Source organism: Anabas testudineus, chromosome 3, assembly GCF_900324465.2.
Source record: "Anabas testudineus chromosome 3, fAnaTes1.2, whole genome shotgun sequence".
In the NCBI taxonomy this organism is placed as follows: domain Eukaryota; kingdom Metazoa; phylum Chordata; class Actinopteri; order Anabantiformes; family Anabantidae; genus Anabas; species Anabas testudineus.
In genome coordinates, this window is record NC_046612.1 from 6,282,847 (window position 1) to 6,310,142 (window position 27,296).

The following is a 27,296-nucleotide window of genomic DNA, read 5'->3' on the forward strand; positions in this document are numbered from 1 at the left end:
CTGCACAAAGTCTTCTCCACAACCCCTCAGTGGGGTTAAGGTCTGGACTCTGTGGTGGTCAATCCATTTGTGAAAATGATGTTTCATGCTCCCTGAACCACACTTTCACAATTTGAGCCTGATGAATCCTGGCATTGTCAACTTGGAATATGCCCGTGACATCAGGGAAGAAAATACACCCGCCTCTCTCACCTTTGATGCTCCCATCACTCTGGAACAGAGGAAATCTGGCCTCATCAGACCACGTGACCTTCTTCTATTGGACAGTTCTTAACCCAGATTTAGTAGTTTCATCAATCTCCTTAGATGTTTTCTTGCTTGATTCATGTCAATAATTTGACCCTTCTGAAACAGATTAACATATTTTCCACCACCACAGGATGTGTCTTCAGACATGATTGTTTAAGAAATGAGAACTTACTCACTGCATCAGTTAGGGTTAAATGACTTGTGTCCAATGGGAAGCTCTTCCCTATTTGCTTAGTTAAATCAAGGTGGTGACTTTGGTTTTGTGTGTAATGCAACATTTCTGCAGTAGGAGAGAGTGAAAGTGATGTTTAAATATCCAGCTGTGTAGAATGCACTCATAAAGCTTGTTACAGCTGAGACCACGAATATCTAATACCTGTATTTTACAGGTCAATTAATTAGGAACTGAGATAAAATAAATATTTTTTAATGTAAATGTAATGTGTGAAAAAAAGATATTTAGTGGGACTGTACACTGTACACATACACTGTTACTGTTACACATGATAAGAGATCAGAGTTGTGATTTTTCAGCTGGGATCTAAAACGGTGTTGTTGCAAAGAAGCATGGGAAATTTGTTAAGACAACAGATTAGGTGGGGTGTCACATATGACGCAAGACTTACAAGGAAGAGCCCAGAGGGCCCTTTCTAGATGAAACAATGAGTGAGGGAAGCTCCGCATTATTATAAAAACATGCACTGTAAATCACCACTTCCTGGTATGAGCATGGCAGGAAATGACATCTCTAACAGTTTAGACTGGGACGAGCACAGTCTGACTAGAAAGGGAAGTCAACTGATGTGACTTGACTGAAGTAATAATGTAATTTCCCACTGGGTTAATAAAACACCGTAGTTATCTATTACTGTTGTTTTAACTTCTAAGCCACTGTTTGTTAAAGGTTTTTATTATGAGTTCTGTCATGCATAGTAACATTAAAAATGTTCTTCGGTATCCTCAGGAAGATCAGAAAACAGTACCACTGACCCGAACACATGTATTACTGCAACAGCGTCAAAGTCAGTAATTTACAAAACTAAACAGGCAAAAAATCTAATAAAAAATACAATGCAATAATAAAAAGCTGCTCAAACTGTTTAATCAATCTCTTTTTTTAAAGTGTCAAGGCAGAGATGCTTAGCAAAGACATCCAGCAAAATCATTTACCAAATGACAAGTTGTTTTCATTATACATTCAGTTTATACAATTTCTGTAAAAATGTCCACTCAGTTATTTAAGTAGTTAGCCCCTACTGATGAATCCAATAGAATAGTAGCTCCGCACCCTTACATGATGTATTTAAATATAAACTTTTTAGTTATTAAATGGTTGGATTTAAAGTGGCAAATTATGTAGAAAATCAAACATACTGTATATCCAACAGAGCAAAACACACACATTCCTGTGATTTCTGATGTAGTTTGTTAAAAAAACAAAACAAAAGCCAATTTCCCAGCGTGTGCTGTCTGTCATCCATGTCATCATGTAAAAGTCAATCCTCCCTTTGTTATTGCTTGTGCATCTAACGAAGGACTCTCCACTCCACATGTGACAGATCCTAACTTTGAAAAGAAAAACCTTTAGGATTCCTGCATTTCTATGACATCTATATCGTTATATTAGTGGATTTTAAACTGCGCACAAACATCTTCATACTACAGTTTTGCATGAAATCAGGGCTTCACAATCTATAAAATTTTATTAATATTTATCATACCTCATTAGTACGATCATCATCTAAATATTGTAATAAGTTAGAACGGTCTATCTATGGCTACTGGCTGTTACATTTATGAGGAAAAATAGATCGAATACTCTACATTTTTTTAATTTATGCACACAACTATGATTAAACAAACCACAACAGAAAAAATTAAGCATTTAAGTTGCATTCAAAACCATAATTTCCTTCAACACCTTATAATCACCTTGTAAAGGTGGACACATGCCCACAGTGGACATGTAGCGCTTGCCCTTAAGAGATTTTGGCCTAAGTGGTCAGTGCTCTGTTCCCATCAGTACAGGCGGCTTTTAATGCAACCAACATTACGTGTTCAGCATTTTTGTACTCTTGTGCTACAATAAGTAGCATCTTGCATGCTGAAACGGCAGTAATATCCGTGTGTCCAGCGTACCCGACTCAGGGTATTAGCACAGATCCAGGACAGACTTGTTGATCGCAGGATTGGTCCAGTCATTCCTTAGATCATCCAAGTGATTGTCAAAGTCAACCAAGTTCTCATAGGACCTGCTCTCTAACAAAGCAGATGTGATCTTCTGTGCTTCGCTCCAGTCCTCAAAGCAGTCACTGCAAAACAGACAAAAAACATTTGGTTTGGTAATGAACAGGTAAAAAAAACACATATGGAGGTCATGCAGTGAAACAGCACAGGGACACTTACGAAGTTGCTTCTCTGCTCTTCCACTTGTTTTCATGATGATCATAGATAAGAACAATGGGCTCAAAACAGCTCATTGTTAATCTACTGTTGTCCACCTGAGGGAAAAGAGTAAAGCACAGACGTTAGAGAGATTCTGGGGTAATTTTGATAGAACTGTTATATTACTCTACAAATCCAGACCTACATTTAACATGTGTTAAGGAAATCACATTGTAATTCTATATTATTTATAATGCCGGTAATCCATTTTAAAACATAGATTTACTGGATTTTCACCTTTGAGTCAGTCAAATGCATAGATCTTTGTCTACACAATAACATGTCATGTTGCAGAAACTGCACACTTGCCTTATGCATGTATTTAACCCATTACTGTGAACACACTGATTTTAAGTTTCTAAATGTTACAGCTGGTTGTTTACACAACTGAAACGCACAGACTAAAGAAGTCTTCAGGGTTGGTACATGTGCAATGGTTTTGGAAAGTAGTGAAACCCCTTCACTTTTTGTACAGTTTTCAATGCTGAAAGATTATTTTAGAAAAAAAAAAAACTATTTATGGCCACCAGTCTACAGTCTATAATCCATAATAATAATGTGAAATCATAGTTTTTTTAAATTGGTCATTAAGGTTCTGGAGTCAATCCCAGCTGTCAGTGAGCGAGATACAGGGTGCACCCTGAACAGGTCAGATTTCTTCTCTCAGTAACAAAAGTATTCAGACCCCTAATTCAATACTTTGTAGAAACCCCTTTAGCAGTAAATATGGCCCAGCTCCAGAACGTCTTTGGTAAGTCTCTTCAGACTCGTCACACCTGGATTTAGAGAGTGCATCCAAGTCTTCCAGGCAGATTCTCTCAAGCTCCATCAGATTGGACCAGGAGAGTCTGTGAACTTCCACCTCTCCACAGATGTTCTGAGATGTTTAGTCTGGGTTTTGTCTGGACCACTAAAAACAGTCAGAAACGTGTCCTGAAGCTATTCGAGGGTTCTCTTCGCTCTATGCTTTCGGTCACCGTAACGATAGAAGGTTAACAATCGCCCCAGTCTCAGGTCAATTCAATTTGCCACAGCTGGATCCCAGTCAACTTCTAGACTCATCTCAAGACAAGGTAAAGCAACAAACCTGACTACAATTTGCAGTGCTGCAACAACAAATACTTTCAGAAAAGATAACTTTCTGTTTTGGATTTTGAATTTATAAGCTTTTAGTTTTTTTTTTACTCAATTTAAAACAAGTTCACAAAACAGTAAAATATGAAAAAGTGAAGAAGTTTGAGTACCTTCCAAACTGTAGGTGCTAGTAAAAAGAAACTGAGAAAAACATGTATATCCCCCAGAGCCTCAATTATTAACTATTACCATAACGATTGCTGTGTCACTGAAGTTCTCAGAAATCCTGGCAGCCACTTTTTCTGCAACTTGGTTGGGTCTGTAGGAGAGAGGGCCAAAACATTAAAGCACCATGGGAGATGGGGACATGGTTTATAACTGGATATTTCCTGACACAGGGCAGAGTTCATGTGCATTTGGTCGTCCATACCTTGAGTCTTTCGTGCGTTCATTGGCTTGATAATATCCAACAATTATATACTTATTTTCCTTGCACCAAGTATCAATCTGAGAGAGGAACAGGAGTTGTGGAGCCAACAGGAAGGGACAGAAGGTGTCAGACCAAATTCATTTTCAACAAGAGAGGAAAAAAAAGAGACATGGATTTACACTCAGTTTCCAGGTTATAAGTTCACACAGCTAAAAAGAATATAATCCAAATCTGATCTGGAGGGTCAGGAGGGTGTGAGCTGGGGCACCAATACTAAAAACACCTGTTAGTGTAATGCAATACTATTCACCAGCTCCACTACACTACAGCCTACCTGAAACACGTTGTAACACTTCAAACACTAACTGAGCCTCTATTGCATTAATTAGCCTAAATGTACCTCATAATTAGCAGAGTGTGGACTGAAGGCTAAGTCACTTACCAGTGTTAAAGCTACTTCTAGCATCGGTGCCAGAGCCAGTGTGCCGTGAAACAGAGGCACACAGTCCACACACAGCACGGGTTCGCTGTGGCTGTCTTTCTTCTTCTCCTTCGTTTTTTCTGCCACCAATAATCCATTCACGGAGCAGTGGGGATACTTGGCCGCATGTAAAAGCATTTTACAATAAGCCTGACTTGTGAGCTGAATAGGCATTTTTATAAGACACGTCGGCAGAATCAGGAAAAAAGAGACGACTCTGCCAAAGTAGCTGAGTGGCTTCACGTTAACGAGGGACTGCTGCTGCTGCTACCGTTAGCTAACACTACTTATCATGCTCGGCAGTCACCTTAATAAAAGTATAGGTTGTTGCTGAACCTCCGAGCGAGTACATGTACGCTTCACAGCGAAAAAATACCACTACTTTCTGTTTAGGAGATAAAAAGTAATCGCTGTCCCAAATCTAGCCAAAAGCTAATCTTACTTCCACCTCTCTCTCGTTTCTGCAGCACCGGCGGTGCCGTAAAGAATGGAGGTGTCGTAAAAACTGACCGTCTTCCGTTCGCTCCTCCAGGGGTCAGGCGCATGGGGAACTCTCCAAGGACCGCCACGACGGGCAAGGTGCTGGATGACGTGACAAGACGAACCTGCTAATCGAGCAGATTCTGTAGTAAAAATAGTGTAAATACAAAACGTTTCAAACCATTTAATCTCAAAGTGGAATACCAAATGCAGCCTACAGAAAATAAATCCGCATTTATTATTTGGAAAAAGATATCTGTCACTAAACTGACACATCGGGCAGCAGAGGTCGCTTATAACGTTATGACATGTTTTGTACTGAGCACAATTTTAATCCACATGTTTTGAAATTTGAAGGAACGTGACAATTAAATCGTTATTGTTCAAATGATCAGTAAATGTCCCAGTACCCGAGCATCTTCGGCTATCTTCGTCAATCACGTGACAATCCTTTTTGCTCGTCTCAGCGGTCCCGTTTGCTTTGACCTCCAAACCTGATTTACGTATTTCCGGTCGCAGTGCTAATCACACTTCCTTTATGACCATCGGCGGACGGGAGCAAGGAAGAGAAAGTAGGTCGCTTTGTTTTATCAACATTATATTTCTTAACTAATAGAAATAGTTCATATTTATTTGCTCTCTCACGATTTGTGAAAATATACAGTGGAGGAGTAAGTAATATATCAAGATGGGTCGAAGGTTTAACTGAACTGCGAGATTTTTTGCACAGTGACTTTGTCGGAGCGTATCGGAGCTAGGACTAGCTAACTTACCGGCTAGCTGTCATTAGCTTCTAGCATCACAGTCATGGAGACACAATGTGCTGCACAGGCAGCAAATGTCACAGTGGTCTACTGTATCTGCATAGAAATGCTGTCTCGGTTAATGTTGGAATGTTAAATTGTGCAATATTATGTTAAGGAAACTAGTATTTAAATGATTATGTTTTTCCGGGCGCGATGACCTTGTGTTTGTAGCTAACGCTAACATTAGCTTAGCATTGTGGTGTTATGCTAGATCTCACATTTGGAGGCATAATAACAACAGTGGTGACACATAAATATATACTTCCCATCAGGGATTATATGCAGATGTTGTTTGCATTTAAAAGTCACGCATTAGACTAAATGCAAATAATATCATGGTGTACTTAAAATTGTACTATAAACGTTATTACTATATTATTTGTTACTTATTATTATTTATTTATATTATATGTTCTTATGGTATCAAAAAAAATTGTCCCCTGTTAGTTATAAGCAAGTTTATATGTTTGAATATGTGCAGAAGTGCTAACTGAGTTTATTGTTATTTATGACCTTCTTCCACAGAATGCTAGCCACCAGAGCCTTTAACCTTATTGGCAAACGTGCCATCGCCACATCTGTCTGTGTACGTGGAGGACATGGTAAGTGACAGTTGAAATGACGGGGACGTCTTCTTTTGCCGTCAAGCGTTATAACAATAGATCCAATTAGATCTCTACATTGCTACTTTTGTATATGTATATTGATGGTTACTTGAGTCATCAATCCTAATGAGAGTTTCTGAAAGCTAAATCTTTGATTACATTTAAAATCTGTAATGCTATGGTTCATGTGGCCTCTGGATGTGCACTTCTCTCAAATGCAATAAATTTCTTAATGTGTTAAGAGGTGAGAGTAAAACCCTGGGAAATATTTCCTTTCAGTGTGCTTTTTACGTTGCGATTATAAAAACAAAAAAAGGGATTTTCCCAACAACACATTTCCTTCGCCGCTTCATCATCCTGCAGTTATGTACACCTGGCACTCTGCCATAGACATATCAAGGTATTGTCACCAGTTAAACCTGTTTCCCACACTAGACTTTATACTTAGAGTGACAGAGATCTATTCAAGATAAGCATGAATTTTAATAGGAGGATGGCGTCTAGATTCAAAATGCAGTGGCTGCTAATTTTTATTGGTTACCACATCCCAAAATCAAAACTGTAAAACAAGTCACCTTATTCTTAGAAGACACATGAAAATTCAATTCAGATAAGGTTGACCTGAAGGAAAGAGTTAGGTCTTAACAGAAGCCAGCTGACAGCCATTCTGTGCTGTGCCTTGCAGGTGTTGCTAAGGTGGAGGACTACACTCTCCCCGCCTACATTGACAGGCAGGAGATTCCTCTTCCGGAAGTCCGCTATGTGCAGAATCTGAATCAAGAGCAGAAGTCCCTGAAGGAGAAGGAGAAGGGCTCCTGGGCTGCCCTCTCTAATGATGAGAAGATTGCATGTAGGTTATTGACAGTCATCACTGTTGTTCAGATCACCACATATATTGTATAGATATATCTAGTAGTGTCATACTTCAGTCACCTATTCACTCTTAGAAGTTGAACACTTAACATTACACAAACTTTGTGTTTCCAATACTCAGTGTACCGCATAAGCTTCAACCAGAGCTTCGCTGAGATGAACCAGGGGTCGTCAGAGTGGAAGACTGTGACTGCAGGGATGTTGTTCTTCCTTGGCTTCACTGGCTTGATTGTGCTCTGGCAGAGAAAGTATGGTAAGTATAGACAAGTGGCAATAACAGGCAAATCTGATATCTGATTTAGAGCTGTCTACATCTTCCACATTTAAACTCAAGGAGACAGAGAACAATTATCTAATTTATACACATTCTTTGCTTGCGGTCTTAATTAGGTTGATGGCTTGACGTGTTTTTTTTGTTTTTGTTTTTTTTTTTGCAGTGTTTGGACCAGTACCACACACTTTTGATCCCGAGTACAAACAGCAGGAGCTGCAGAGGATGCTGGACATGAGAATCAACCCAGTACAGGGCTTCTCTGCCAAGTGGGACTACGAAAACAAACAGTGGAAAAAGTAAAGGACCTAGAGGACCATGACATACTGTACTTGAAAATAAAGGCAGACCAACTCAAAAATACAAGAATACATATTTCTGCATTTATCTTTTGTCCACAATACCTCAGTTTGTGCATTTTGGAAGACCTCTTCCTCTTAAGGTCATTGTGTATAATAATAAAATTGTTAAACTCATAAAACTTGCTCAGTTGTCTTAAGTGTTTGACTTTTATGTGAATAATGGCTATTCCTTATAGAATTTGATGGTTTAGTATATCATAATAGAAACAGTAATTTACTAATCTATGAACTATACCTGGAACGGAATGTATTCTGTTGAAAAGAAGCAGAGGCTCTGTATGTACTTAGGTGGAGCTTAATCATGATTATCTGGCTTATAAATTGGCTCTCCTTGAAGCTTTAGTTGCATTAGGAAATTATGGATGGTGTTGAAAATAACAAATCCCACTTTATCATTATAGTGAATCAATTTAGAATTACTTTATGTAGAACATGAAGTTGAAAGAAAAGGTTATGGGCAAATCCGCCCCAAATCATGACGCTCCCTCCACCACACCTTACCTTTGAGATAATTGTCTAATGTAGGTTTGCAGTTCTCAGTAGGTTTGCATTTTTCATATCAATTTACATTCCTGACAAGCATTTAGTTATGCAAGAGTGAAACTAAAAGTAGGTCGTGTTAGATAGTGCGTATCAGGTATTTATACACATTTTATTTGCAAATATTTGTAGACATCGTTTCTGAGGTGCTGATGGTTGGAACTGGCTCTTTTGTGGCCACCAAATAAATAGTAGGTGTCAGTTTAACATTACACAGACTTCTGTGCAGGAGGGATCCCTTGTTGTTTTGCTAAATTTCTGGATGAACTCCTTATAATCTAACATGTACGTGCTGCGCTGCAACATCGCTACGTTATACAAAGGATTTCTGGCGTCCTTATAATATGCACATGTCTAAATCATCATCACTGCTCTATAATCAGACTGAAGGTGAACCTCGGGAAAGCACAGCTGAGCTGACGGCGGCAGGCTGTGATGTCACTTACCGGATGAAGCCGCAGATGTTTCACGTCAAAAAAATCCGGAAGACGATCCAGCGTGACGGAACCGTTCTTGGAGCCCAGGCGAGGTTAAAGCTCAATTAATAACATTAGCGTTTTTAGACATGCCAGTGGAACCTAATAATGTTGTGTAATAGAAGACAAACATAGCGGTTTTATGAAGTGGAAGTCAGACAGTCCAGCGTCGCGTCTTGGATTCAAAGTCCATGTAAACTCACGGTCTCGGAGCAGGTCAGTAAATTCACGTGTAGAAGCTCATCGCAGACGGGTCCAGACTCATCATGGGCAATGGGATGAATAAGGTAGGCTTCGGGTTCCCTGTTTGTTGAGGTGTTATGTTTCTGTCTGTGGCTGCTTTGCATGTAAAACTCGACAGAGTAGCCTTGTTGTCTAAGTTCTTTAACATTCATCACATACTGTACTTTGCTCTGTTCTACTGATGCAACATGAAGATGGGAATGAAAACAAATCAAATAATGCACATTGGTGCAACAGACAGTTCAGGTCCTGAGTTGTTTTTTGAAATCATATGCAAACAACCAGGATCTGTAGTCATTTCAAAGCATTAACTGGTTCAAACTGTAGCCACAGCTCTTGTTGACAGGGACACCAATGGATTATGAAATATGTTTTTATGGCCTATTAGTACATGGTCCGGTGGATCAGACGACTCCCCTGAATCACCCTGCTGACAGTCCCATAAGCCATAAACCCTGAATCCATCCTGCTCTGTTGCTAACCCCGACTTCTGACCTTTCCACTAGGGGGTCATGCACTGCTCAAAGCTGCACACCTTATTTCAAGTTTGCTCAACTTATGTATCCGCTCGCCCAATTGTGATCTTCTAACGTACTTCTTTAGATTTCAAATGGTGACAGAAGGTTCACAGTAAACATGCAAAAATTACCCCAATGCCCAGTCCTCAGTGGATGCTGGCTACTCATCACTTCATCCTGGTAATCATGCATCGTTGCTTCAGGCCTTGTAGGGCTGTAGGCAATGTTTCCTTTACTTGGTTCTTAAACCTTAAGCCTTAAATCCCATCCTGCTCAACCCTGAAGTTTTTGAAGCTGGACTGTGATGAATGTCTAACCTGGATGTAACATGTCTCCGACTGTTGCTTCGCAGGTTGTCGATGGACTCTACCTTGGGAATATAAGAGGTAAGATGAACATGATTTATATTGATTTAATATTTATAAATGAGTTGCAGACAGCAAAGCTGGGTCAGACCAGGCTTTCAGTACAAAAGGCAGAAGTCACCTTTACATATTATGTTCATCATTGCCACCTTATACACCATTTAATTCTGTATTGTGTTCCAAGCCACACAAACTAAATTCTGGAGAAAAGATTTAGCACTTTGCTGCTATTCACTGGGTTTTTATTTTTAGGTGGCTGAGTCTTTTGTGTAAATGCTTTGTTGACAAAAGACAATTAAGGAGCTGGAAGGTGCTTCACACAAAAGAGTCAAGAGTCATTAGTGTGTCACTCCCTTGGCCGGAACAGCCTCTTCCCAGATAATGTGGCATTTGCAGGTTTCTAACTTTAGCTGGCTCCACATGATGGCACAAGCATAATGGCTAAAATTAGTTCAGTGGCAGGAGCAAGTGGCCGCAGACCTAAAGGCACCAAATGATGTTGTTGTTGCTCTGACTCAGCTCACAATATAACGTGTAATCATAGCTGTTGGTGTGAAATTCACTGACAGCACTTTGCTGAATTATATTCTTTTCTTTGCTTGTCACAGATGCAGAAAACAGAGAACTTCTGTCAAAGAATGGCATCACCCACATCTTGTCTGTGTATAACAATGCTAAGCCTGTGTTTGAGGTTAGTGGACAGTCCACACTGGCTGTTTTTTTATTTTATTTTTCTGTCTTCATGACACATTGTTGTGAATCAAACTGTTACTTTCTGTTAAGAACGCATACATGGTGATTTTAGTGTCGCTTTAATTTTGTGATGAGTCCCATCAGCCAGCTGGGGGTGGTGATGAGTTATGGTTGGAATTTTGTGGCTGAGATAGGCAGTTTAAATGCTGAGTGTGTTCAGGGAAAGGACCTAATAATAACAGAAACTGTGTGAAGTTTATCCTTAACCAGAAATCAGGACAGAAAATGTATTATTCCATGCTGTGTTCTGTGTGTTGCTGTACGTTGCCCACTTTGTTAAGATGCCTAGCATGGAGACAAGAATGGAGAAAATTTTTAAAAGATGAAAGTGATTTATTACAGAGGGCCTTGGCGTCCTTTGTACCTTAGCAGTATACACAACATTTTGAATATGTTGCATATAGGTGACAGAAGATAAGATAAGCATGGTTATCTTGAATAGTTAAATAGCACCAGTTTAAATAAAGAAAGTTCACAATAAATTGCTGAACTGCTTACAGATGCCTGTTGCCACATATTTACACAATAAATTGTTCTGGACACAATACTTTCAGTGGCTATGATAGGTAAAATCAAGCAAATGCTACAGAAGCCCAAGTGCAGAAATAGCCAGGGCCATGATTTTGGTCATGAGTATCAATGTAGTTGAAGATTCACGGGTAACGTGCACATACAACATGCAGCAGTCTGACAATATTTGTACCTATGTTTTACAGGACATGACGTACCTTTGTATTCACGCAGCTGATGCTTCTAGCCAGAACCTGTGAGTAAACACACACACACACACACAAACACACACACATACAAATGCAGGATTTTAGAGGTGCTGTACTACTGCTGCTCATAAATCAGTTTGTCGAAATATCATTGTCACACAATTTCTGAAGCTGTGATGACTCATTAAGGTTTCAACACTGTCACCATCCAGACTGTGGTCCCAGGGTGTGACACAAACGGTTAAAAAGATTCTTAAAAGTTAAAAAGACAGTAAAAAAAAAAAACATAGATTTTTTTATACCAACATTTAATACTAACAGTGATTTGAGATTGGTAAATAATTTATCAGGTATGTTCATCACATGACTTATGAATGTAAAAAGAAAGTCGTACAGTATTGAATTAATTCTGTAATATTCCTAAACATTTAGCACTTAGCACTTTTTATTAGTGATTTCTATGTTTTTATATATAAGGCAGGCAGTGAAAAATGTAAGGGAGTAACCTTTTTCCAGTTGTTTGCTCATGAGGAGGCAGAGTTAGTGTTGAAAGAGGCATGAGTTGTCCCTCCACCCATGTAGCGGTCACTAAAACAGCACATTAGTCATAATATCTCGATTGATTTCTATGTAGGCTCTTTAGGGTCATGGAACACCTGCTGCAGTGATTCTGGATTAAACATTTATCAGAGTGGGATCAACACAGAAGCATCAATCACAGGTTGCATATTGACCATCAATTGAAAAGAGCACTCTTGCAACTCCTCCAGATGACACACATTTAAATCAGGTTTGGAGGTATAGTAGTTATTGTCTACTACTGGTCAGTCAGGTTGCTGCACTTACAGGCATTGCATAAATCTCCAAGCCATTTCACCATCATTGTGAAGCTCCTTATTGACAGGTGAAATGAGCTTCTGTTTATACTATGTGTATTTGTGGAAGTAAATTGCTTGCCACACCATTCACCAGACAACAGTGTAGTCTACAGTGATAGGGACTGTACAGTAAGGGAATTGGTCATGCTAAAATGGCCAGGAAGATGAGGGGGAAACGCAGGGGAAATTTTGATCGAGCACAAATACTTACCATGTAGGAAACCTAGTAGACAAAATTTGACATATTGCCTGGTTGAAAACAGGCTGAACAAGGCATCTGGTCATATACTGGTTCTCCTCAGTCCGAAACTCTTCATATAAATTTCCTGAAAAATTAACAAAGTGTGACTTGCAGCTCCTGAGAAATTAAATTGCTTGGGAGTTTGAAGAGGAACTTAACTGAAGTTAATTTGGTTTGTAAAAAAAAAAACAAAATAGAACTGAGTGAATTGCAAGTTAATGAGATTTGAGGTTTAGTGTTGGGTTTCGATATTGCTGATTGGGTTAGGTTGGAGGTGTCTGACCAACACTGTCGCAATCAAGCGTCCTTCCCTCAGGCAGCAGAGGAAGGAAACCTTAATGTGACATCTGGCTGTTGGCCTCGACCACCCAGGGCTTTAATAAACCCCCTCTGTCACAATCACTGGTCTGACTGAGTGGTAAGGCCAACTGCCACGCCACCATACTCGCCACCAGCTAGGGGCCCCCTATGGCCAGGTCTGATGGCCCCTCCTATGTGTAAGGTCCACAGGAGTCTTTCTCACGTACCGCAGGCTCTATCTTTTTTGGGTCAACTGTAGACATCTGAAAAACCAGGAAGAAAATCAGGAAGTCAGGTTGATTTGTATACCACGGAATCATAGCTCATTATGGTCTCAAAAGAGTTCATGAATTAATTTATAAAAGAAAAAAAATGAAGAAGTTAACTAAAACATTCAACCATAGACCATTACAAAAGCAAGGAAAAACTCCCAGAAAACTTTTATCACAATAAAACAAAGGCTGCAAATCTTGGTCAGGGCCTCAGAAACTTCCATTTTTATGATCATCATAAATGTGGTGGAAGAACTTCACCATTGTTATTTATGCTGGCAACGTTATTGTAAAATTTACTCACCGCACGGTGATGTAACAGTATCACCCTCTGAATTAATAATACATATTTCATTGGAATTACTTTAAATATTGATTTATATTGTTGCCAACTTGACAACTGGGAGGGGCCAGATGTTCCCCTTTTTGGTGAACATTCTCATGACAATTCTGGTTTGGTTTAAATGCACAGTGTGCGCACTGACCATGAAGGTGTAAACTCATTTGCATCAAACCCTTCCAAAATGAGATGTGCATTTGAGTGGGTAGTGTGTCTGTCCACCATGGTGTACTTTGGCTATACCTTTTTAAAGTGATTTCTTTTGCATACTTGTGTACCTGTATTCAACTAAAGACTCTAGAATCGCTTCATGTGTCACAGTAGATCAACAGCTTATTTTTGTTTTAGCATTATTCTCTGGATTGAGCTGGTTGAAACCTTAAATCTTTGTCACAAAGTAATTTTCTGCATATTTAACAAGATGGCCGGAAGCCTGTGTGCAAGGAAGACAGAACAAAGTGCTGAGGAGACATCATTTGAAGAAGAGTTTGGATCTCAGGAAGGAGGAAAAAAGAAAAGTGGCAGTAAATCTATTTTAACCCCAGTCTGTTATTCTGTCTGCTATTGAGTAACCAGCATCTGCTCCTCAGGAGACAGTGCTATCAGCCATGCACTTCTTGATTATGCAAAACACCATCAGTGTTTCCTGAGAGTGAACAAGTTGGATATTTGAGGAGCAACTGCACTACATTGTGCTGCTTTGTGTTCAGAGAAGCCTCACATTCTGAGCATTTTCTTGTCTGGTATTTTAGCTTTGACACCGCCTCTGTGTGAATCATTAGTTTTAAGTTTAGATGGTAGAGATGTAAAAATAAATGGTTTGCCATGAGAAAGAACCACTGCTGTATTTTTGTTGTTAAAATTATTAACTTGATCAGTTTAAGACACAAAGTAAATGAATGCTGGAAGCTGATGTAGTTTTGCGGATCAACAAAAATGAGGACAGTTACTTCCCTTGTCTGTTCCTACTGTCTGTACTCTGGTCTACCACAAACTCTCTGTTTGAGCAGACTTAACCTTTCCTCACATGACAATTGGAGTAGTTGAAAGAAAAATCACTACTCCTTGTCTTTTTTTTCCTGTTTCATAGAACTAATAAAAATTGATCAAAACTATTTATGTGATTTTCCTGCAGTTTCTACAGTCAAAATCAGCTACAGTTTCAGCAGCTTATACGAAACAGAGTTTGGGCTTTGACACATAGGTTTCAGTTCAAAGTGTCCATTCTCATATCCCATAATGTGTAATTTTAGTTAACAACCTTGATACCACTCTGTTTTCATAAAGGTCAGCCAGTTTCTGGATTTATTGAACAATAATGCTTATGTCTGTGATTCCAAACATTTCTTTTTAGATTTTGTACTGCATACCACATAAAGTTTGGTCTTATACAACAGCTGTGCCAGACTTTGAAAGTACTTAGTAATATTTTATTTGTGTGTTTTTTTTCTGTTCAGATTACAGCATTTTAAAGAGTGCATCACCTTTATCCACGAATGCCGTCTGAATGGGGGCTCTTGTCTTGTTCACTGGTAGGTTCTTATGTCTAAAGCTGTAAACAAACCAGCAATTACATCATTTAGGCATTTTCACAAGTGACATAACATTTATTCCTCTGATCATTCTGTTATTGAACTAATAGCAGTAACTGCTTTCTGACAATGACCAAACTGACCATGTGTCCCTTATGTTGCTGTAGCCTCGCAGGTGTGTCCCGCAGCACTACCATGGTGGTGGCCTACCTGATGACTGTCACCCACTACAGCTGGGAGGAGTGTCTGTCTGCAGTCAAGGCCGTTCGCTCTTTCGTTGGCCCAAACTGTGGCTTCCAGGAGCAGCTGCAGGAGTACCAGACAACACAGGTTTCAGAGGTAAACACATGAAAGAACACACACAGTAAATGCGCACACCCAGAGTATACCTACAGATAGGGCGTCTAGACATCTTTTACAGTATACAGTGCTGAGGCCTAAAGTCGAAATGGATTTGAAATGATAATTTTTTATGTTTTCATGTTTAAAAATCCCATAATTTATCATTTTTCCTGACATTTTTTTAGCAATTGCTCTACAATGTTTTAGCATTCTGTACATGTTTAAATTTGTGCATTATAGTAAATGCCTCTGTTAGCTATTCAAGGCACATGCACAGGAACTCACAGGATATGATGCACGTAGCCATCACAGTGCACATGCAGTCGGTGGTTAACCTGTCAACTGGCAAACGTGTCTCTCTTTTTGAGATACAGTGTGATATATGTGTGGTGGACTGACTCATGCATGTGTCATTTGTGTTTAATGTTCTTGTAATGTTGTTTGTATATTTTCTATTCCAAACTAAATATAGAATATATATATCTATCTCTCTCTCTATATATATATATAGATGCCCCATTTGCAGTAAACCCTCAACTCTACATATAAAATGGCAGCAATCTTAATGAACAAAAATCCCATTATTCATTCACTCTACCAAATTTTACATAGAACAGAACAGAACTCAAAGCTTATGGTCCTAACCCTGCACTACTACCCCATTTAAATGCAAATTGTAACTTCCTCTAAAATAAATATTTTGGGGCGGCGTTAACCCTCACAGTTTTGTGTGGATCAACAGTTTTTTTTCTTCTTCTATTATTTGCTAGGTGCGATGCCTTTTAAAATGCATAATACACAATCTTGGGCCGTGAGAAACAAAGACGCACTGTAATACTCATAGTTTTCATTTTTTACTTCCACTTTGAAGAATATCACATTTTTAGTGGTTTAAATCTCCTGGTTTGAAGTCCAAGCTGTTTTTTTAAGCATTTATTTTCTATTGACAGAAAATATTAAGCAGTATAATTGAGAAAACAGGACAAGCACGATTGATGATGTCTTTAAGGCATCAGAATACTGGCTTCAAATTTTAATTATATTATATTATATTTTGAGGAATGAGAAAATTAGCATTTCATTTCAAGGGTATTGGGAGAATGCATCTTATATGAAAACAGTATTCTTATATATGCCATTGGCAGCCTCTTATATTTTTGCAGCCTTTTGGTTAATTGAAGACATTGGAAGGCACCTTGTGTGTGATTTCATTACAATGGCTGTGACCCAGGCATTGATTAGAGAAGGGGAACTGCGGGGGGTTTGCTGGGATTGCATTAGCTTGGTACTGCTCATCACGTGCTTAGCATTACTGTCAGCATCTTGCAACATAACATGACTAAAAAAAATGCATTGTTTGTAGATCTTGCATAGATTTCGAGGATTTAAAGGGAAATGGGTTGTCTGTATTTGTGATTTTTCTCACAACAGCCTCAGATAGAAAGTGAGGAACCCTATAGACAACAGTGAAAATTCGTTACTAATGCAGCTGTAACACTGTTTATTGCCACTGAATCACAGTAACAAGATATTTGAGGTAGACTACAACACTCATCAAATCTGCTGTGTATTGCCACCTGCATTTTATCCCAGGCAGTTAGACAAAGAACCTGTGCCTATTTGCCCTAACTCTACCTTTTAAGTCAATTATAAAAATATAAATACAAAAATGAATATATAAAATTGTGATTGTAATGTCATCTCCTTTTCATTTTTGCATATTTGCAATCTATTTATATTTTATTTTCATTTTCAGTTTGGCTGGAATGAAAGCACTTTGTGGCTTCTGCCAAGAGTCATTTACTTATTTCAAAATGAAGCACTGACAGCTGAACCTTGCACAACACCTGATATCAATTTGCTTGGGGATGTGCTATCTTTGTACCGTGCTTTTGATGATTTGTTGATCTGGCTGGTTTGACTCGATCCTGTGAGTCAGTTCTGTACTGTACCGTACTGTTTTGATTTGTAGGTTAATGATGAAGAAAACTAAATTTAGAAAGATGAATGTATTACTTTCATTGTATGACTTTCACTTTGATGTATCTCATAAAGATTAAGGCCTTGCACAAAGTAATTCATAATTCCTGGGCATTGCCATCTGGAAATTGACAAATTGAAATGCCTCATTTTTAAATAATATATATTTATAGTATAATTTTAAAAAATATTTACTGCTTTATAAATTGATATCAGCAAAAAGCCCCTTACAGTAATGTCTACAGCTGCTGTATCAGTGATCCTCACACTTCTATGACCAATGATCCTGTAGTGAGAGCAAAAGTTTAACATCTTTCAAATTCAAATGTGAAAAATCACAAGATGCAAAATAGCATTTCAGACAGTTGCACTGATAGAGCTAAAATCTCAGTTTTCTGCTCAGCTACAAGTAAAACACCTGGTGCATTTGCATGGTGTGAAGTCTTTCATTGATTATGTTGACACATTTGGCCCAACTGATTATTTATAGTTTTCATGATTTTTAGATTCACAAAACACACAAGACATCTTAGTTTACATTATCTGACAGTCTCATCATAACAAAAGTACTTAATTTTAACAAAGGTAACCTGAGCAAAAAAAACGTTTTTTTTATTTTTTGGCAGCACCAAGGCATCCCCACAACATTACACTACCACCTCCATGATTGAACATGATTCTCCTTTTGTGGAATTCTGTGTTTGGTTTACACCAGATACAGGACCTGTATCTTCCAAAGAGTTTGGACCAACCTTTCACTCATCAGTGCATAGAACATTCTCCTAAAGGGTTTCAGGATCTTCAGGGTGTGTTGTGGCAGAATTCAGACCAGCCTTAATGTTCTTCTGGGTTAGACTAACAAATGTCTATCTAACAGTGGAGCCTGGTGAGAGAGGGGCTGCAGGTGATTTCCATGGATCTTTTGTGACCTGCTGGGGGTGTTATCACTGTGCTCTGACTGAGAAGTGCCCTTCTGGGAAGGTTGCTATTATTAGATAATGTCTCTAAATGTGGATCTGTGGGGTCCCAGAGCCTCAGATTTACTGTAAGCAGTTTCCAATTTGTTTTTGTTGTTGTTGTTTTGCATACAGTAACTAAGTGGGCGAATTTGTTCTCCCCACAGTCCTTATTGTTATTATATAACTTTTTGCTTTGCTTTGAAAAACTACAGTTATAATTCAAACCTGTATTTTGTTATTTCGTTTGTTCCGGTTGTCTTTTTATTTTTGTTTCTGTTAACCAACCATCCAACAACTTGTGCCATAATGTGACTCCTAGATAATTTCAAACACACATGAATTTCCATAATTAGAAAAATACAGCAGAGGCTTTCCTTTAACCAACGGAGGAGTGTGTGAGGGATTTAAGGGAAATATTCAATCAGGTGACTCTGTGTAACAGGAATGTTTGCAGAGAACTGTGGAAGCAGTTCCTAAGAAGTGTTTCATCAAAGGCCCTCTGTTCTGCTCTCTCCTTCCATCTGTCCAGTTTAGTGCAGGACATTTTTCCCCAACAAGTATTCAGTGACCAAACCTGATGAAACTACAAATTATAATATATTTGCTTACAGATCTTTGATTATGTTCCCATATGCACAATTATTAGTAAATAAATATGATCTAGATGTCCTTCATGTGCTCTGGAATTTGTGCTACATTAGTCGTTTTTTTTTTCATATTTACCTTTTACTAGAAAAATGTACTTAATACTTGGATTTATATCACAAGGCACATATTTTATATTCTTCTCTTTAATTAGGCAAAGTTTAGTTCAAACTAAAATCTACTTTATGTACTTCGTGGCAAACAGACCTAAGACATCAAGCAGAAGTGGCTTTAAATGTCCAATTAAATGGAGATAACCAGCTACAATATTTAGCTAGTAAACTGCTCATACAAAATCCAAATCATGAAGAAATTTAACCAAATCAAAACAGAACACATCCTTTACATTTTCTAAAAACAAAAAACAAGTTGGAATCAAATTATGACAAGGGCTAACTATGTAAATGTGTTGTCTGTCTGTTCCATGTTTTGAAGTACCGGTACTCTAGAGATATTTTTGTGTACATTTATAGCTGAGGGGAAAAGGCCTATGAGAATCAAATATGAAATACGTTATTATCATTTGAATTAACAAAATTTCTGTCTGTCCTCTTGTCCCCAGTACCGTGCGTGGTTACGGTCCAATTTCCGCCCCAGTCCGTTCAATGATGAGGAGCAGGTGGGTGCCCTGCTAAGCCAGTACACAGAGCAACAAGAGAGCCAGAGGAGAGGAACAGACCACCACTGGATACATCGGGGTGTGGGTTTTTCTGCTCTGCCATCCGACTCTGATGATTCTGAAGGCAACGGCTAAAACATTGGCCTCTGGTTGTGCCAAATTTAAAACATCAGTATCTATTATTCTGTACTCAATTCCAAATCAAAACCTAATCTACAGTATATCCAACATCAAGGCCTTTGTGCAACTCTAAAAACACAAGATGAAATAAATGTCCCTGTAAGCCAAGCATATTTTTGATACTTCATTTTGATCCATTTTGAAGACACTGATGTTGATTTAGGATTTAGGATTATGCTACAGACTCTCGTCCACTACCAATACCTTCCATGCTACCTTAAGCTACAATAAGGGTATCGGTGCTCACAGACGCCTTATTCTAAACACCACGGCACCTTAGTCACAATAAATTAACTATACTTCCATGTGGACTCCTTACACCTGCAATGTTCAGCTGATGCTGTCTTGAAGGAACATCTTGCCTCTAATTAGTCGGATGTCAAGTCTGTGCTGGCGGACAACAAATTGACAAATCTGCAACCAACGTAATGTTTTTTTTTTTTTTGACCAGTTATTACCACATATAGTGTGCTGTCATGTCTGCATCAAATGTGGAAACACAGTTGACAATGATGTGCTGCATCACTATAATACATAACACCCAAACAATGGTCATTGTTAGCACATATACTGCACTTACAGATATTTATGACTGTTGCACATCAATGCCCATGTAGCAAAACAGTATTTGGATATTATTCTTTCATTCCTGTTGACATTGCCTGTTTAGTTTTTGTTTCATTTGGAAGAAAACTTCCAGCCATATATTGAACCAAGCACCAAAACCATCAGTTGACTGATGTTGATAGATATACATACACTCCAAAGAAAAAGAGAAAGGGATTGTGGGACTTTCTACGTTTTTCTCCACTTCAAAACCATCTTCAGGAGGAGGCTAATAAGTACCAGATCTTACCAAATGATTCACTCGGGTTGCTCAGTTACGCTGATGGTATCACAGGTCTTCACAGCTCGTGAGATTTAACAACAGCACAAATTCACACATCAGGCTCACGGCATTGTCCCGACAACTTTAGTTCACTGGAGACTTTGAAACCACTGTTCAAAGAAAGTTTATATGTGCTGATAACAAAAGGCTCCATTAGTAGTGATATGTCCCAGCAGTTATTTTATTATTGTTGTCCGTTAGTAACAGGTCCAATCTATCAGGAACTTTTATAATTGAAGATATTTAAAGGAATTTAGATGTTTTAGGTTTAAATTCTTCGCAAGATAAGATCTTGCGAAGAATTTCACCATCTTACTAACATTGTAAAACTTCCTGGCTCTGTCAGTTCCCCGCTATCAAAACTACTGCTGATATATCTCTTATCAGACAAAGAGTTCAAAAGAAAAGAAGTGCAACTGTCAGTTTGTTTCAGATAAACCCAGGGTGGTATTTGTTCTGGTTCAGCAAACTATAGAGTTAAAGAGAACATTGGTTTATACCAGAGGTTACCTAAAAACTCTAGCTAGGGGCAAAATGTTCCTTCAAATAAAACAAAGCAGGTGAAAATGTGGGGCAACAGGACGTATGGCCGAGTCACTTTATATAACTACACATGAAGGATTTCTGCAGTCCAGGTCTTCCTGCTTTTATTGATGCTCTGATTTATCTTTTTGTGACAAAGCTAAATTTTAGAGAATTTGTTATTAATGTGTATATACACAGTTATTTGTTGGAATTACATATTTATGTTGTTTTTTTTCTTTTGTGTTTTATAATAAATACAGTGATTGATAAAAAAAAATATGTCAACATAAAATAAAGTTCTTCACTATATGAACACCTTTAAATGAGTCTGTGTGTAAGTAAATTAAATCCACAGTTAATATGAAACTACACAACTCTGAAGTTGTGTGTGTTTTAACATTTGAGATGTTTAATCAGTAGATCACCTGGTAATACTGCATTAGAGACCACAAGCCTTTGGCTTTACAGCTTTGTTTTAAATCCTTTAGACATAACTAGACATTAAAACGGTCTTTTATTGAAAACTAGAGGTATGTTTAGTGTTTATTAAGGATTTATTAATTTAATATTGTTAAGGCAAAAAATAACATTTTACCCTATGCTAAAGAAACAGGCTAACAGAACAGCTACAGTATTTATTAGCCTATAGGAGGCTAATAAATGTTCCTTTGATATAAAATGTGTTTGTTTAAATAAAATTATTTTTAATAAGAGTAATTTCCATAAATTGTTTATTAATTATGCAGGGTCCCCTGGGGTTATATTAACTCCACTCTCTAGTTTTTTGCTTCTTTTTCTAACTAAATCTTAGATCTAGATCTTAGTTAAATCATCACCTTAATTTGAGGTGAATCTTGTTGACTTGGCTAAACTTGTATAAAGAAGAGCCAATGAACTTACTTGTGTGTACAATCAGGTGTAGGCGTGTTCAGACATACCAATTCCTGGAAGACCATCCAGAGAGGTAGTGTTTACAGTGTAGCCTCAAACAGAAAGCATAAATTCAGACTTACTGTAAATCTAGCAACAGTTAATACTGGAAGGAAAAGTTGAACGATTGAGGAGACACTTGAATATAATCACAACTATTTGGCCAGTTTGTTTGAACAACATAACAATTTATATACCTGTATGTACAGAACTGATGAATCCAGCCATTGAATCTTGTTCCACATCTTTTTCTTTTTAAAACAAGTGATGAAATATCAGTTTTCTTAATTTTATATGGGACGACTTACATGTACAGTATATAAACGAAACTACCACTCTAGACCTCCAACTACAGCTATCAATCAGTGGGTTATCCCTTCAGTCTGTAAGATATGATATGATGTAAATTTAAGTTACAACTTTCTAAATCCTAAGATGAATCTTCAATCCACTTGTTTTGTCCAATGAACAGCCAAAACCCCCAGATTGTCAATTTACTGTCACAGACCAGCTGGAATTAAGTGATAACTGGTTTCAGATTTAGGCTCCATCGCTCCCAAAGGGATATTACAGGAATGTGGTGTTAAGGGTGAACAGACTGACAAAATGGGAAACACTTAAAACAATACGGCTTTATTCATCAGTAAGAGCATGTTGTGACCTATGGCCTTTTTCTGCATACTCAAAAAAGGACAGGACTATAACAAGTGTCACTATTTCGTCCACTGTGAATCCCCTTTTGATCCTCATTAATCTCCATATTAAGTTGATTATTTTTCCACTGCCATATTTCACATTTTTGGTGTTTTAGGCAAAGACGTCTCCCAAAGGACTTGGTCAAGTGCGTCGCAGCTTCTCAGCAGCACACACACACACACACACACAGCAGACTACTGTACCTGCACAATAGAGTTTGTGGTTTCTCATAAAGTCAGAGTGGGCGTAAAGGGACGCGTAACTGTGTTTTGGAGCGCAGAAATCCCCCATAACACAAGGTAACTTGTGACTCTCCGGATTTATTCAGCGCTCCACGTCGGCGTAGCTTTTGGCGTGGGCAGCAGCTTTACAACCATTACTTGTGTCAGGCCATTTCTCGTAAATGCCCGCAGTTAGGAGAACAACGCTTCCGTGATGGGCCGAGCTACAGAGGCTTCCACGCACTTATTGGTCAGAGAGGGGCAACGCTGTCAAATCATCTCCCAGCAGTTTCATTCATAACACAGCACAACAAATTTGATGGGCATGTGCCGGGGAGAGCTTGAGTAAATCTGACTGTGCGCAATCGATCAGGACGCGTCAGGATAAGACAGCACAGGGCAAAGAGCTTCACTGCTGATCCAACTGTAAGTTATGAGACACCGGCTGACAGAGTTTACCTGGACTAAAGTGAAATAAAAGGATCAGAGCAGCTTACACGAATAGAGCGTTTTAAATACGGTTTTAAATTCTGACATCTTCTTTTAGGTACGACTTAACAATCCAAAAGTTTTCCCCATCAAGATGTCCAACCCGGGCGGTCGGAGACTGAAGCAGTGGCTGATGGAGCAGATCCACAGTGGGCAGTACTCCGGACTTCAGTGGGAGGATGACAGCCGCACCATGTTTCGTATTCCATGGAAACACGCAGGGAAACAGGATTACAACCAAGAAATAGACGCATCCATTTTCAAGGTTTGGCAGCTCTTCTGTGGTTCATTGGAAAGATGAGTCTACTGTAGATTATTGTAGTGGGTGCTGGGTTCAAAGTGCTGCGTCAAACCAAAACTTCATGACAAATCGTGGCGGATCTAGATCTTTAAAAAGCCTGGTTCTATTATTAAACTTTAATTTAGGGCTTGATTTAACTTACGAAACTTTTAACTTGAATAAATGTACTATTTTTTACAGTCACATCCCAAAAATGGCTCCGTTTTAAACTTAACTCTTGACATGGTGCAGTAAAGGTTTATTGTAGATCAGGTTTCATTAATATTTGACAGTAGCATCTTTAATAATAGATTTTTGTCTCCTCAGGCTTGGGCTGTGTTTAAAGGCAAGTTTAAGGAGGGGGACAAGGCTGAGCCTGCAACATGGAAGACCAGACTGCGCTGTGCCCTGAATAAAAGTCCAGACTTTGAGGAGGTGACAGAAAGGTCGCAGCTGGACATCTCCGAGCCCTATAAAGTCTACCGCATTGTACCTGAGGACGAGCAGAAGCGTGAGTTTGTGTTCTTCTGGCTTGTTATTGGCTAATTTTTAGTTCCAATTCAAAACGGCCGCCTCAACACATACTTGCCATGTTGACATTTTCTAAATCATTATCACTGGACAGTGCAATGCATTTTGCAGCGTGTAAAACAATCTTTCACCCACAGATTGTAAAGGCCCAGTGGTGACTATGGCAGCTAAAACCAGCTCTGGTGATATCACTGACATGGACTGCAGCTCTGCAGAAATAGACGAGCTCATTAAAGAGGTGAGACTATTTGAGACTATACCCCCCCTCCACACACACACACACACACACTCACACCATCCTCTGTTATATGTGTTTCTAGATGCACTTTATTACCACTCAGCTTTTGTGTCACTTTTTTTTTCTGATTACCACACTTTGCTGTCTCCTCCAGCACTCTTTGCACAGAGCGTGCATACCCTCCCACATGATCTTTGTGACTATGAAGTGTACAAAGGTGCTTTGTTGTCAACAACTTGTTTTTTTTTTTTTTTTTTTTTTTTTGCAGGAAGACTGTAGCATACAGGCCAGCCCAGAGTATTGGTCCCAGAGCAGCATCAACAGTAAGACTTCTTTTTCTTTCTTCTTTTTTATCTCACACTGCACATACTCCTCAGATTAAATTTAGCCATTCACAGTTCTGTTTGTTGTTGCTCTGCGCCTATCCAAGCATAGCATCTGTCAAAACTAGTCAAAATAAGAAAACTAACCTCAATGGAAACATCTGTGAACATTGAGGTTGCTAAAAAGAGGCTATTTATCTGTCTGTTGAATTCTGCAATGGAAGAATTGACTAACATCCTGTTGAACTTTGCTGACTAAGGTGATTATTTCTATGGGAGATCGTGCTAGAGAAATGGTATTTCTGATGATGCTGCAAAATAGTGACATGACAGTGTGTGTGTTCACTGTGTTAAAAAGGCTATTAACTTACCTCTTTCTCCTCACAGGTTTTCCACAGCATCAGGACCCGTTGCCATTAAGTTCACTCAGCTCAGGTATGTTCATGACAGTTTTAAAATATTCATCAGCTCTATAGTCTAAAGAAACAAATGGATTACAACATAAAGCTTACAAAGTTTTCTCTTCCCCAGCTTTGTCTCAAATGATGATCAGTTTCTTCTATGGAGGAAAACTGATGCAGAACATACTGGTGTCTCACCCTGAAGGCTGCAGAATCTCTCCACAACAGCACATGGGTCGTGGCGCCCTCTACAGTTCAGACAGCATGCAGAGTGTTCATTTTCCCCCAGCTGAGCTCATTGAGTTTGAGCGCCAGCGCCAGGTAACTCGCAAGCTCCTGGGCCACCTGGAGAGAGGTGTATTGGTCCGTGCCAACCAAGAAGGCATCTTCATCAAAAGGCTGTGCCAGAGCCGTGTCTTCTGGAGCGGGCTAGGAGAAATGAGCCCACAATACAGCCCCATGCCTTGTAAACTCGAAAGGGATGCTGTAGTCAAGATTTTTGACACCGAAAGGTTTATTCAAGGTAAGTTTCTGTGTTTATTCAGTGATCTGAAAACCAACAGTACACATACAATTAAGTGAATTGTTTTATGAGACACACAACCCATTGATGTGGTACTAAATACTCTTCTTTTTCTGCATACACATACATATTTCTGCCTATCAATACATAAAGCAAGCTACATGGTAATGGAGGATTGGTAACTTGCAAAGGTTTGTCTGAACAGCTGTTCATGGACTTTCTTTATTCCAGCTCTGCAGCTGTACCAGGAGGGTCAGTTTCCTGCCCCTGATCCAGCAGTCACGCTTTGTTTTGGAGAGGAGCTCCAAGATATGAGTAATGCTAAGAACAAGCTGATCATTGTTCAGGTGAGTCAAGTGTCTCACTTAACTATCTGTTAATGTGTGAACAACATTAATATCGTTTTCTCAACCTAGAATCTGGAGTCTTGACATCCTTCCCAGAACAAAAAAGCAAATAATAAAGACAAAAACAGTAACAAACATTACTTTTGCTCTGTGGCAGATCACAGTGGTGAACTGCCAGCACCTGCTGGAGGCAGTGAACCTACGCCGCTCTCAGCCTTACTGCAACAACCCAAACCTGGAGATGTCTGATGATGTGGCCACTGACCAGATGGCCCGCATATACCAGGACTTGTGCAGCTACAGTGGCCCCCAGAGGCAAGCCTGCTACAGGGACAACATGCCTATCACCGCCTGAACTGTGAGCAGTAACGCACCTGAGAGGGGTTCTTAAGCATTTACAAGACAGAATATACAAAATATTAGGATCCATCATTTTAGATACTCTGACAAAGTGCTCTCACATAACAGCCAGTTAGGTTTGGTGTTTCCAATGTATTCCAAAGAGGAGCTAATCTCTTCCATAAACTCTTGAATATGGACAGTGTTAACTCAAACTGTGTCTGACCTTTGCTTTGTTATTACAAGAGTACAGCTCCAAAAAATTATTGTAACATATCATAGTCTTAATGTGCAGTATGTAGGCAATTTAGTTCTCAAAATTTTAACATGCCTGTTTTGTTGTTTCGCAACTAAGTTGCTATGTTGTGTGCTGACCATTTGGACAAACAGACCAAATAGAATTTTTGTCCAATAATTCTATTTTTACCCTATTTTTTGTAAGTATAGAAATCTTTATATGTATTGCTAAAAACTACATTGAATTTTAGCTTCAATGTGGGATTATATTTCAGATAGGTTTTACTATCACACTGTTTGACTTGACTTCTATTTTATATTTTTATAAACTCAATTTCTAATAAAGATG

At 38.8% G+C, this 27,296-nt stretch overlaps 4 protein-coding genes across 4 annotated transcripts; 3 read left to right on the top strand and 1 right to left on the bottom strand.

The window, feature by feature from the left end:
• Positions 1-1,141: 1,141 nt before the first annotated feature.
• Positions 1,142-5,177, bottom strand: emc8 (ER membrane protein complex subunit 8). The gene is made up of 5 exons (XM_026377494.2): positions 4,641-5,177; positions 4,199-4,275; positions 4,018-4,087; positions 2,656-2,750; positions 1,142-2,561 (listed from the first exon to the last, which is right to left on the bottom strand). The coding sequence occupies exons 1-5, from the start codon at positions 4,851-4,853 to the stop codon at positions 2,402-2,404; spliced, it is 615 nt and encodes a 204-aa protein (XP_026233279.1). The 5' UTR covers positions 4,854-5,177; the 3' UTR covers positions 1,142-2,401.
• Positions 5,178-5,609: 432 nt separating this feature from the next.
• On the top strand, positions 5,610-8,190 carry LOC113173899. The gene is made up of 5 exons (XM_026377476.1): positions 5,610-5,731; positions 6,491-6,567; positions 7,256-7,420; positions 7,565-7,696; positions 7,881-8,190. The coding sequence occupies exons 2-5, from the start codon at positions 6,492-6,494 to the stop codon at positions 8,015-8,017; spliced, it is 510 nt and encodes a 169-aa protein (XP_026233261.1). The 5' UTR covers positions 5,610-5,731; position 6,491; the 3' UTR covers positions 8,018-8,190.
• Positions 8,191-9,245: 1,055 nt separating this feature from the next.
• On the top strand, positions 9,246-21,719 carry dusp22a (dual specificity phosphatase 22a). The gene is made up of 7 exons (XM_026378940.1): positions 9,246-9,379; positions 10,206-10,239; positions 10,827-10,909; positions 11,688-11,737; positions 15,179-15,253; positions 15,421-15,592; positions 19,742-21,719. Exons 1-7 carry the CDS (start codon positions 9,359-9,361, stop codon positions 19,931-19,933), a joined length of 627 nt encoding a protein of 208 aa, XP_026234725.1. The 5' UTR covers positions 9,246-9,358; the 3' UTR covers positions 19,934-21,719.
• Positions 21,720-23,397: 1,678 nt separating this feature from the next.
• irf8 (interferon regulatory factor 8) lies at positions 23,398-27,266 on the top strand. Its single transcript, XM_026379061.1, has 9 exons — positions 23,398-23,665; positions 23,787-23,993; positions 24,336-24,519; positions 24,677-24,777; positions 25,046-25,100; positions 25,488-25,535; positions 25,632-26,024; positions 26,256-26,371; positions 26,529-27,266. Exons 2-9 carry the CDS (start codon positions 23,823-23,825, stop codon positions 26,724-26,726), a joined length of 1,266 nt encoding a protein of 421 aa, XP_026234846.1. The 5' UTR covers positions 23,398-23,665; positions 23,787-23,822; the 3' UTR covers positions 26,727-27,266.
• The last annotated feature ends 30 nt before the right edge of the window (positions 27,267-27,296 follow it).